The following is a 13,016-nucleotide window of genomic DNA, read 5'->3' on the forward strand; positions in this document are numbered from 1 at the left end:
AACACTCCTCTGTCATCTACCTAGGAGAAAGTTCAATGGAAGGACCAATGAAGGACTTTAACTTGTTTAGATGCTTTCCCATTGTAACTGCCAAAAATGGTCACATGAAATTCTGATTTGTGATAATACTGGAATATATTCTAAAGGCCTATAAAAAGGCAAAGGAAACCAAAGGAAACTTCTGCCACTAAACTATGAACTTCAGTTTATACAGCAGCTCTTTACCAGGCAGTGGAGGAAAGTAATGGTGATGAAGAGAAAGGGAGAAATAAAATCCAGGTTGCATCAGCTGTGAAAAAAACTTCTATACCACTAACTGACTAAATGTAAATGTTTTACAGACCTGCTGATCACATTTAACTCCTGGGCCTAACAAACTGGGTTCATGGGATGCCTTCCTAACTCAGGAAAAATGGCATCAGCTTTCTCAGCTGCTTTTCAGCTTCTCTTTGCACCTACCTGTGAGATAGGTGTAACACTTGCTGTACCTGAATCAGTTCATTTGTCATAAGGGCATACCAAAAGTTTAATTGAAAATAGAATATCTGTTTGCTCAGTTAGCATAATCTCTTGTTCTCTGGATGGTCTCCCCTCCCTAATCAGCGGCAGTGTTGGCTGGGGTGTGCTGGATGAAAACACAGCACCAGCAGCCATTGATATCAACAGAAGAACTAAATGCTGTGCACATAAAGCCCATGTACCTAAGAGAGGAATTAGACATTTGAAGCATTATAGCATACAAGTTCTAGCATAAACAATGAACTTAAATTCCAGGCAGTTTAAAATGAGTCAGAAACAGAACTCTGAACTCAGTGTTTGCCATTAGTATTTCATATTAGAATTTTTTGTCACTGTTATCTACTAAGAATTCAATTCTTAACTGAATGTTTCCTTTAAGCTTGCTGTTGACAAGGTCTTCATCTTTCTACCACAGATTTATTTTAGAAGTTTACTTACCACAGAGAAATAAACAAAAGTGGCTAAAATAATGGGAAGAAATTTTAGGAAATCTTTATTTCCTGGTTTTAGATAATGAACTTACCTACATCAATAGTTGGCTTCCCCCTCAAAAGCAATTTCAAACACTCAGGCTTATTATATATACTGCAATAGTGTAGAACTGTATTACCCAATGCTGTTTGTTTGTCCAGGTTTCCACTAAAAACAAACAAACAAACAATCAAGAAGAGTATCATAGCAGTGCTATTCATTTCAGATCTAGCATCCATATAAATAAAAACTTGACTGGACAAATATGAAGTAGGACAAAAAAAAAAATTAAATCAAACATTACTTTCAAAGACTATTAAGAATTCTTCCAAGGACACTGGAAATACCTGAGCTGTGATTGAAAAGGACTGAAAATCTACAGATATTCATTCAAAAAACTAAAGATGTGAAAGTCAGACACTCAGACCTCTCTAAGATCATGCCAGTTGCCACTTTACTGTAATTCTTTTTTCAAATATGCTAAATTAGCCCAATAGAAATATCTGAATAATTCTGATATAGTTAAAATAGGTTAATAAATCCCATGCAGTCAAGGAACTATCAAGAGGGCAGCTGTGAGAATGAACAAGAGAGTTGTAAGAAGGAATCTAAGGACAAGACATTGAGTTAGGGAAAAACCAGATGTGCAAAGGGACTCACAGGGCTTTTTAAAAACTGTACTTCCTTCACTTTTCAACTTCCAAACCCAGGTTTTTCAGAAACTGTTACTGACATTTTGGGAACAATAAAATATTTTCATAAACCAGAAAAGCAAAGCTCAGGAGATGACAGCTTTTCCCAGTGTTACCCATATTGGACAGTAAGAGCCCACAGGGTTGTAAAGATGCTCCTAAATTTGAGACTGCCACAAAAAAAACACACAGCAGACAGAAGCACACACAAGGTTATAGCTGTCTGAAGAAACCAGGAAGCTTCATAACAACAACAAAAAAACCTCTAAATAATAATCCAAAATAAAAAATCTTTTAATGAAGGTGAAAAGAGTAATTTGGGTTTCTAAAACATTTTTCAAATTATGATCTTAAATAGCTTGAAAATATTGGAATGTTATTTTTCATTTTTTACTTTAATAACTCTCTCCTATAATCAGCACTCACACTTTTCATTAAGGTTTTTTACTTCTATGAACACATCCCTTGACAACAAAGAACAACTCAGCCAACAGACTAGATGTTGAAAATTACCAATTAAGTTTATGCTCCCAATAGCTTTAATACAGTTTATGAACCATTGGAACACCTTTTTCAAATTCAATCTAGCATCTGTTCATAATTTTCTGAGAAAGATTCTTGTTTTCTACTCTTACAGTTCCTTTGCATGTGTCCTGTATTTGGAACATTTACCTGCTATCCCTCCTGTTCCTAAACTATTTGTTTGCATGGCTTCATGCTGTCATGTGCTCTAAATCAATGTTCTCTCATGCACAGACTTTTTCCTTTCATCCTATTTTTATGTAACTGCTTTCAATGCTTTTAATTTACACATCTTTCCCTCTCCCTACTGATCAGGAGCACAAAGGTCAACTCAAAGGTACTAAACAATTCTCTTTAGAAACATATCTAAGGAGAAAGATTATAGTGATGAGCAAACACCATCCAAGGCACTGCCAGGATGACTGAACATCCACAACTGTCATGTACAATTGAATGAAAACTCAGCAAGCCATACCAGTTTTGTACAAGGAAGTCAACCAGATGGAGAGAGGTTTGGTCAGCAGTCCGGACTGCTAAATGAAGTGCTGTTTCACCTGGCTCCTAAACACATGGAAAGAGAAGTTAGATTTCTGTCCTGTTTCTGCAAAAGTTCTATATCAGACCTATGAGATATATCTCATTCACTCTTTACAAGTCTTTTAAAAATATTAGGAAATTATGATGAAAACTACTATTGTCTTCTTTATCTCAAAAAGACACCAAATGCTTCAAAGGAAAATGGCATCACACTTCCTGACATCTCAGCTTTCCTAAACCAAATTTTCACTTACCCAGATGGATGGAACTACCCTGAGGAGCCTTTAATCATTTTAGCTACCAGTAACTGAAAGGGATCTTGCCAAGGAATACTGAGTAAGTTTGCAGTACTTGTTGCTTTACAGTCCGGTGAGCACCAAGCAAATTCACAACATTATTTCCTACAAAAACAGCATCACAAAAATCACAGTCCCACATACATTAACACTCTTACAGATTAGCAGGACAGTTGAAGTTGGAAAGGACCCGTGAAGGTCATGTAGATCAATCTCTCTACCCAAGCAGGACCAGTTGCTCAGGACCATGTCCAGATGGCTCTGGAATATCTCCAAGGACAGAGATTCCACATCCCTGGGCAGCCTGTGCCAGTGTTTGGTCATTCTCACAATACAAAAAGGTTTCCTGATGTTCAGAGGGCACCTCCTGTGCTCCAGTCTGTGCCAGTGCCTCTGGTCCCATCACTGGGCACCACTGGGCTCCACCTTCTTCCCACCCTCCCTGCAGGTATTTCCACACAATGATGAGATGCCCTTGAGCCTCCTCACAGCTGAACAGTCCCAGATCTCTGAGCCCTTCCAGGTGCTCCAGACTCCCAGACACATTTGTGGCCCTTCCCTGCATTCTCTCCAGCATGTCCAAGTCACTCTTGTTGTGGGGAGCCCAGATCCAAACCCAGCACTGCAGCTGTGGCCCCACCAGTGCTGAGTGGAGAGAAGGATCACTGCCCTTCACATGCTGGCAATGTGCCCCCACTGCCTGGAATGCCACTGTCACCTCTGCCACAAGGGCACCCTGCTGGCCCATGTTCACCTTGGTGTCCATTAGGACCCCCCAGGTCTCTTTAGGCAGAGCTGGGTGGTTCCCAGCACAAGTTGGTGCATGGGGCATTTCCCCCATATACAGGGTTTCTCCTTGTCTAACATGAATTGAATCATTCTTTATTTTCTATACATATCATATGCATTATTGCATTGAAAAAGAAACAGAAATGCTGCTTATTTCCATTTAAAAGTTGCATGAGAAGTTAATGAAATCTAAATTTAGATTAACTCATATCATAAAGGACAATTTAAAAAGCATATTACAGTATATATCCTTAGAATTAAAGTCCTAATTAAAAATATTATTTTATTAAACATCAGAAAATTCACAGAGGAGAATGCTGCTATAAATGTCCTAACTGCAAACTACATTTCAATTGGTGCTCATACCTTTCTAGATATCACAGCCTTTAAAAGCTGGGAAGATGAGGAGCTAATTCTGTGGATGACAAATACAGAAAACTGACCTTGCAGTCAGAGAATTTGTAATATGTTTCCATGGTAAACACTCTTATAGCTCAGGTGCTGAACTTATCCTTTTCACTGAACACAGACAGGCACTGTGTCCTTTGCCAACTTAGCTATTTTCACACAACTTGTTGAAAACATTCTCTGACATGTCTCCAGGCTGGGAGAAAACATTATTGAGCAAGTGGTTATGTGGCATCAATTAGCTACTATCAATTAAAAGAAGTTACTTTTCTCATGATCAACATTTGTCCAAGGCTAATTAAGGTCAACCTGGACTGATTTTTCCAAAAACTGTTACTGATTTCAGAAGGAAGATCAAGTACTCTTAACCTGATATACACACAACACAAAAGAATCTTCCAGGTTGAAAGAAGCTGTACTTCTGTAAATGTCTCATCAGAAGCTGTGAAGTCAGATTTATTCTTTCTTGTCTACAGTGAACAGAGACTTGAAGACACTCAGTAATGTGTTCCTTCAGCCACTATTTTAAAAGCAGGCATGATACTGTATGTGGCACCAGGTGACCCTGGGCTACCAAGTCTGTTCTTTGGGACTTTCTTAAGAGACACACTGCAGAACAGGTGCTTTTCAACACACTATAGTGGTACCAAAACAGTGTATAATATCTCTATTGCATTTCACACTCCTTTAGACCAACTGATGATGAAAAATAAAGTGTTCTTTTCCCTCCCCACAAGGATGCAACATTTGGGAAAGGAAGAAAAACCCCATCATTTTTATCTGTCATTTCTTTTGTTTTATCATCTAAAGCAACAGCCCCAGATCCTGGGCATTTTACAAATATACATGATTTAAATAGTAATTGTTTACCTGATAAGCTTACCTGTCCAGGCTCCAGCAGTGGCTCCATTAGCTCTACCCCCTCTGCATAGACTTGAATTAGTGCAAGCAAATCCCTGGATTTGACAGCCTCAAGTAATTCACTCAGTTTAGCTGCTGCAGATGCACAAGTCTTCCTAGAGAACTTATGATCTACATATTTAGCAGTGATAAATTCTTTACGTGCAGTCCTGTGGGGTGTGAAAATAGAGCTTCCTTTAGAAATTTTTAGAAAAATGGGTCAATGATTATAATTTAAAATCACCTTGTCTAACTTGGAAGCTGAGAAGGGAAGAAAACTACCTGATAAAAAGTGTGTTATTTATTGTTATACTACGTCTTGCTTGCGAACAAGCCCCAAATATGGAACATTGTCAATTTTATCCCATCTTCTTGTTATATGCAAAAATTACTCTGACTGTAGAGACTAAGACCAAAGAAAAAGCAGAGCTAGTGTCATTTAGTCCTCTCTGTTTATCATCTGAGGGTTTACTACAAAACTCAAAACCATTCAAGAGTCAAATAATGCACCTTGAAATCCAAACAAAGAGTTTTCTACACAGGGAAGGTGAGGTATGACTGGAGACTGAATTTCTAAGAAGATCCATAGTGGGAATAAAAACATCCAGTTCAGCAATCCATGCCTTCCCCTGGCTTGGTTACTGTTTACTTTACACCATAGCTATATCCCACAGAGATTCAGTACTTACATATCACTTGATGGACTGGGTTTAGGTGAAGGACTAGGTAAGTTCCCTTCCATAATATCATTAAAACTAGTATTTCCTACATTCTTGGCCAGCTGAGATAAGAAAAAGAATAAATAAAGTGAGGACTTTTGGGGTCTAACAGCAACCTAACAACAGGACTATTAATGTGCATTATCCACACTATTTATAAAAGATGGAAAACACAGGATTGAAAAATTAAAGCCCAATGATTACATGCAGATACAGAGCAATTAAAAAGAAAGAAAAGGCTTATATTATGCCAGAACTTGTACAATAGACTTCACAGTCACAAAATTATTTACATTTCAAGACAATCTGCCTCCAAGATGAAACCAGAAAGAGGAACCAGCAGCATGAACAGTGAAATGGTGCTGGTACACTGATCAGGAAGCTGCTTTGGGAAAGCAGCTCAGTCCTACTGAAGATCATGATTAGTAACATTTGATTTAGATTACTAACAACTTGGCAAAAAACCCACTATATTTTACGAAGAGAGAAAGTGATAAAGGTGAACGTATATCCAAACCCAGATCTGCCTTACATCTTCTCTCAATTTTCCTTTACAAAATTTCTGTAACAAGTTTCTTCTTTCAGGCCAAACACAGCTAGTGAGATAAAACTACTGCAACTGTTTCTTTTTGACTTGTTGATATTTTTTCTTTGGGTTTTTTTTGGGTACTTTCATATCATATTCATTTCATAACTTCAATACTACATGATTTCATTCATCAAATTAAGATTCCTCCAATACTTTTCTTACAGAATTAGCAACAGTAATTGTCCCTTGCCAAGTCAAATTAGCTTCATGTTTTAAATCACATGAGCTTTTACATTGCTGTGATTTTGGGTCAAGATCAGCTATTGAGAGGAAAATTCTGATGGCACTAATTACAATGGGTGTCAATACTCATTCTGCAACACCTCAGGACATGAAACGAGAAGTGACAAGAGCACCAATAATATATAATAATATATAACCATGCACCTGTAAAATATCTACAGAAATATGAAGAAAAAATTCTGCAAAAACACACTCCTTGAAAAAGATTAACAGTAACTTGTACATGTTGGTGCTTCCTTCATATATGTCAATATTTGACTAAAAAACCCAATATAAATTAAAGAACTTACCAAGAGTTCAGACGTTCCTAATTTGTCTAATTCCAAAGACTGGATTCGAGAAATATGGACACCCATTTCTCTGTGTATTCCAGAACACTCAATGCAGGTTAAAATGCCCAAATTAGTTGAAAGCCATGTTGGATCTACACAATTGGAAAACAAAGTATTTAATAAAAATCCAAGAAAAGGTTTGCAATGGTGGTAAGAGATGTATTCTGAAATGATTCCTTATTAAATGTTTCAAAGAATGAAAATAAACTAAGTACATTCCATACTTTTCTCCATACTCTAGTTCAAATTTAACCACAAATTGCTACCAGTGGAATGCAGTTTTTCAGATTTAGGAACACACCCAAAGGCACTGAATTTAGACTTATTCATACTGATTGAATGAATTTCAATACATTTCATATTTGTACATTTCATCTGTACAAATTACTTCCTGTTTTTAAAAGTAACAGATCTCCTAAATTTGACAATCTCTGAAGTTTTAAAATTTACTTCTTAAACTTTAAATAGTCCTTCAAAAAGATTAACCATAATGCTTTCCAGTATGTAAACCAGCAGCATGTTGTATAAAATTTGAGGAATGCTGGCTAGTCCAGGAAAAAAAAAACTTTAAAAATGCTGTCATGGAGGAGATCTGCATGTAATATTAGAAGAGATTTTATACTAGGAATGCTACATAAGAAGCATGACCAGTTTTTAAGGAAAAGAAAAAGCTTCAGACATACTTTGTGCACAAATTAATCACTTCCTTGACTTGAAATAGTAACTGCTGAAGCATTAAGCCAAGAGTTTTAAAGCAGCAAGCTGGAGTACAGAGGTGAAGCTTAAAACTTTACTACAAATTAAAAGATGAATGAGAACTGTAATCTGAAGTTTCTATAGCTTTACATAATGAAATAATTGAATGAACCAGTTCCAGGACTTGACATAATTATATCCCAGTTTGTAATTTCATCTAGCTATTTAAAATTTGGATCAGTTCTGCATCAGCAAGCATCTGCAAGATACACACAATCTACTCAGTTCCAAATGAGCATCACCTTCTTGAAGTGCCCCTTTGATGAGAAAGCTGCAACAGCTGCCAGCTCCCACAGCTCCCACACCAGCTCAGTCCTGCTGTGACCAGCTGCCCCTTCTCAAGCTCTGAGTGCCACATAACTGACCTGTAACTCTGTACTTCTGAAGATAGTATCTGATAGGATTTCAGCTCTGGGTCTCATTCTTTGCACAAGACTACATATTCCACCTCTGAAAACGATGCTGCACTTCCTGTAGTCTCATGCCAAGATAAAGCCTCAGAGCAAGATCCTGGCCAGGTCAATTTTTCCACAATCATTGTCTAAATATTACTCACTTCTACTTAGTAGCATGCACAGGATCAGTGATGCCAAGCAACTTCCATTCAAGTGCAACAAGCATCTAGACACAGTGCAACAAGAACAGTTCAAACTCCAGAGGGGCTTGAACTGCTGGAAGTAAGCACAGACAACACACAAAAATATTTTAGTGAATTAAATGGAACTAACGTAGGAAAGTCATATTTGTTCTTTTAAAAACAGGTTGAAGACTGAGAAACATCACTTAGAAAATTAGTTTGCACTCTACAAACACTTCTTTGAAGAAATTACTTTGCTCCCAACAAGAAGCATGATGACATGAACAAATGGAGATACCTGGTGAGCCACAATCACAACAGACTTCATTGCCGGGTAATCTCTGTATGTCATCAATAATGGCTTTTGTCAGATCCTCTAAACTGTTTTCACCTGTGCTCTGCTCTCCACGGAATGCCATATTTAATGCTTCTTCTTTGCTGTTAGTCAATACTGATATCCATCTAGCACAAGATAAAGACCTTAATGAAGATCTGCATTTGCAAATACATGTTAATCTATAAACTGTAGAAATCCTGCCATGAACAAAATATTAGTGGGACTACAGGGAAGGACTGTATTGTGGTAGAGAATGAGGAGGGGGAGAAGCAAGAGACAAAAAGGAAAGATTTGAGAAAAGATAAGTAAGAATGAGAAGAGAGAAAAAGTCTTAATTCTAACATCCCTTTGGTGAACAATTTTAAAGCAAAGTTCTCAGGTTCCTCAAATAAGCAGAAGTTGTGGAAGAAAAAGGGGCAATCAAGCTTCTGTAAATTTAACTGCTTTAAAAGGTGCCCAAAATTTTCCTAGAGTTGCCTTCCTGGAGAAAATGATAACCCTTGCTTTCTCCAGTGTGCATCTTTCTCTGGACAGAGCAAACCCTGCTGCATGTATTGATGTCTAGCTGCCTTTTAAATACAAGTCTCTGAGCACTAATCAGACTGTAAAGCCCAAATTAATGACAACTGCCATGGCAACCAAGGGGCGAAGGAGGACAGGAGAGTAAGGGTACAAAAAGCCAAAATAAAACTTTAGGAGCAGCAGTTGAGTGCAACAAATCAAGACTTGTTAATGGTATCTCAGGCAATACTTCCTCCCCTCTCAATCACTCTGCAAGTTGTTGCTTACACATAAAGTTTTAATTAAAAACAAACAAAACCCCCTCTCAGCAGCTGCTGTGCTCCATGTGGAAGTAAGGAGGGGAGAGCAGTTCCACTAAGGACCAAGCACATTGCAGGTGCAGTGTTGCCAATTTAGAAAAAAGAGCAAGTTAAAAAGAAATCCTCAGAAGCAAAGTGATTTTAGATGATTTTAGATCTACTGCAAATATTTGATTTTTTTAATGCAGAAATGTTGTAAATTGGCAGTGTCCTCAACGCATTTCATGTTTACAATATTCTGCAATCGTCACTCTTCCGAAATATGCAGAAATGGTTATGGTCATCTAAACAAACTGAGAGAACTTCAGATTGAAATTTGTAATTTCTCACTGAAATAACAATGAAAAGATTAGCTTTAAAGGATTTCAGAGGGAAATTTATGTGTGTAATCTTGGAACACAGATTGAGAGCCTGAACTAATATATGGGCATTCCATATTATATATTTCATGCACACTTTAAAAAAAAAATTTATGTGCATAAAATAATCTAGGAAATAGTGCTTAAAATGCTTTAAAATGCTTTAAAATTTTTGAAAAATCAGGCTTAAGAATAAAAGAGAAATTGAAAGTCTTGAGCACAAATTTACATGCTGACAACACTGAAGGTACATTAATCTTTCTCATTATATGAGAAGAACCCACACTAGAGGGCATTCTTCTGCAATTTTAATGGTAAAATTCAATGTTATTAATAAAATAAGAGCAATGGTGTCTTGTTTCTAATATTAAAACAATGTTTGGTTAAATACAGAGAGTAAAATAATAATTAAACTCAAACAACACTAATTCTGACATTTGTTTATAATTTTTTAGAGTAACAATTTGATTAGTTTGTTAAAAAGGCAGAATTTGAATAAAACTCAACTGAGCAGTAACAATTAAAAATTATTAGATGCAATTAAAACCAACACAACACAACTGAGCCAGCTGTTAGTTGATATAGATTTCCTTATTATGAGTACCTAAACTGAGAGAAAAATCTTTATTTTGGTTGTGTTTGCTCAGGGAGAAGGAAGCCTTTGTATAGGACTGTCACTGGGCACCCATGGAGTGAGAGCAAGAGGCAGAACAGTGGCAGCTCTGCCCCCAGAAGCACAAGAACAAGGACAGACATCTCTGAATGACTGATGCTGCTTATCAAGAAGTGCCCAGTTGGTCACCAGGCCTTCCTGGCAGGCTGCACACTCAAAAATAAACAATGACTTTTGAGTGATACACAAAATTTCAGTGCTTCTAATAGGAAATAAAACCAGCCTGGAATTTCAAAACAGCCCAACAGGCAGCCTGCTAAACTAAATTTATCTGCCTCTCAAAAGAAGGATACTGCTTATTTATTTTTCCCCTACCTTGCTCATGTGTTAAGACAAAAAAGCCCCAACACACCACTTCAGCTACTAAACCAACTAATACAGTAAAAATTAATTTACAGCAGAGTAACAAAAACTTATGACTCATAAGAAATAATAGTATTTTCTTCCTGACTAAGAAAATTACTGGAATAATTAAGTTCCAGGATGAATGCAGTAATCATGACTAGCAAGTCAGCTTTTCCCTGTAAGAGCCAACATAAAGCTGTGGAAGCCCAGAAAGAAATACCTGCACACCAAGGAATTCTCCAGTCCTTTTATTTCACCCATGACTCCCAAGGTTGAGCTGTCAATGCCACTGCCACCCAACACTACCAAACAAGTAAAACACCCTTCAAACATCCCCTGAACCTTTACAATACACATGGAACAACACCATCTTTCACTAGAATGTGGATATTTAATGAAAAAAATGAGGTAGCCTATGCTATCCTCTTCAGCAGTAACTTTATTCCTTGCACTGTTGGGTGTTGAACATTAGACTACATGCACAATCCACATCTGGTGACACAGGGGGAAAAACTAGTGGTACATGGTTCTCATGAAATAATTCTGATGCAGAAGGAAGAAAGACTGTTTAAAAGGAAATAATCTAATTGGAAGCATGCATTAAATGAAGCAAAGTCCTGGATTCTGAAGTACAAATCTCAAGAGATGGGCTCTGCCATTTGTTTCTAGGCCTCAGAAGAAAAAATGTACTGCCTGTAGGTATTTTCTATGTGTGATATGAAAGACCTACCTACTTATTATGTTTACTTTCAAGGAAAAGGTAGAATCAAGAGGAAAAGAAGTAACTGCAGAACAGGGTTGACAGGGAAGATTTGAGAATAATTTAAAAATATTTCATTTGAATCCTAATAATCTGATGGACAATATAATCCCAAGCACTTCACACAAACTAGGTACTGGCAGGATAAATAATCTAAATGGGGTTTTAGTTAGTTGGGTTTGGTTTAGTTTCAGTTTTAACATTACTAGGTTTAAAAGGAGCTTTGTAGTGTGACACAAAATAGTTTACATTTACAGATTCATAACAGCAGAAAAAAAGACGCAGTAGGCACTACTTATGCATTAGCTGAGAAAATTATTTCCACTGCTAGGTGTGATTTCACACATCTCTATTGGCAAAATAATCTTGAAAAAAGGTAAATATTCTTACGCTACGTATTCCTGCTCGTCTTCTGCTTGAAAGTGGTAAGTTCTGTTATCTGAAAGAAAGAAATACATCTTGTCATGTGGCACATGATAAAAGTCAATGTGTCTACATACTTGGTACTAAAAGCTATTTGGCAGCTAAAGCCTTCAAGAGCAATTTCTCTTAAAATGCATCATTAATCCTTAATTCATAGCTGTGGATAACAATTAAAAAAAAAAAAAAGGAAGATGAAACTAAATTTTGATTCACACCAATTTTATGTCTTTTTAAAGTCTTAAGTTTTGAAATAATAAAGAAAAATAAACACATGGATCAAATTTTACCTTTTCAGAAGTCAAAACTGAAATATAATTAGGAGAAGAAGACAAAATTAATTTGTTCCTTTTATATAGTTTTTCCCTCCAGTTGAGTCAAGAAAATTGTTTTACTAACGAACAGATGAAGACTTGAAGTGGCTATTATCTCCCACAATCAATGGTTTCCTAGACTGTCCTTTTCAATATAGAATGTTGGAACTGTTTCTTGGTTAATACTCTGTATGTGAAGTCTGAAAAGACTAAGTTGACTCAAAAGCATTTTTAAAAGCAGACTGGATACAAACACCTGCTGTACAAGACCAAAATAGGAAGAAGGGGAACCACAGGAACTTTGATGCTGAGAAGAAAAGGCACTACCAGTTTTCAAACAAAGAGAAATATATTTTAATGTAGGATAAGAGAGAAAGAAATTTGGTCTCCTTGTTTTCATCATTCCCTCAAACAGCACTCAAAAAGCAGAACAATGACTGAAAAGCAGGATAAAGCCAAAGGTCTTTCCCCTTTCCTGATGGATACAGACAACACATGTTCCACAAAGCTGTTAAACATCTCTCTGAACTTAAGGAGCAGCACATATATTGCATTTCATGGCTTGTCACAAAAAACCAGTATTTATGCCACATCTTTGCAGAGAAAGGTTCTACATCCATTTGCTCATCATCAGAAA

The 13,016-nt window shown here is 36.8% G+C and overlaps 1 protein-coding gene across 3 annotated transcripts in view; it reads right to left on the minus strand.

The window, feature by feature from the left end:
• ASAP1 (ArfGAP with SH3 domain, ankyrin repeat and PH domain 1) overlaps positions 1 to 13,016 on the minus strand; it is a 141,394-nt gene that overhangs the window by 31,250 nt on the left and 97,128 nt on the right. For all 3 annotated transcript variants that reach the window (XM_018913929.3, XM_018913918.3, XM_050970805.1), the window contains 7 exons: positions 12,036 to 12,084; positions 8,649 to 8,812; positions 6,976 to 7,109; positions 5,824 to 5,915; positions 5,118 to 5,304; positions 2,680 to 2,765; positions 1,043 to 1,158 (listed from right to left, as the gene is read on the minus strand). In XM_018913929.3, the coding sequence (XP_018769474.1) occupies positions 1,043 to 1,158; positions 2,680 to 2,765; positions 5,118 to 5,304; positions 5,824 to 5,915; positions 6,976 to 7,109; positions 8,649 to 8,812; positions 12,036 to 12,084 (828 nt within the window). The remainder of the gene's footprint in view (positions 1 to 1,042; positions 1,159 to 2,679; positions 2,766 to 5,117; positions 5,305 to 5,823; positions 5,916 to 6,975; positions 7,110 to 8,648; positions 8,813 to 12,035; positions 12,085 to 13,016) is intronic.

The sequence above is a fragment of the Serinus canaria genome, chromosome 2 (assembly GCF_022539315.1).
Source record: "Serinus canaria isolate serCan28SL12 chromosome 2, serCan2020, whole genome shotgun sequence".
Classification (NCBI taxonomy): Eukaryota; Metazoa; Chordata; class Aves; order Passeriformes; family Fringillidae; genus Serinus; species Serinus canaria.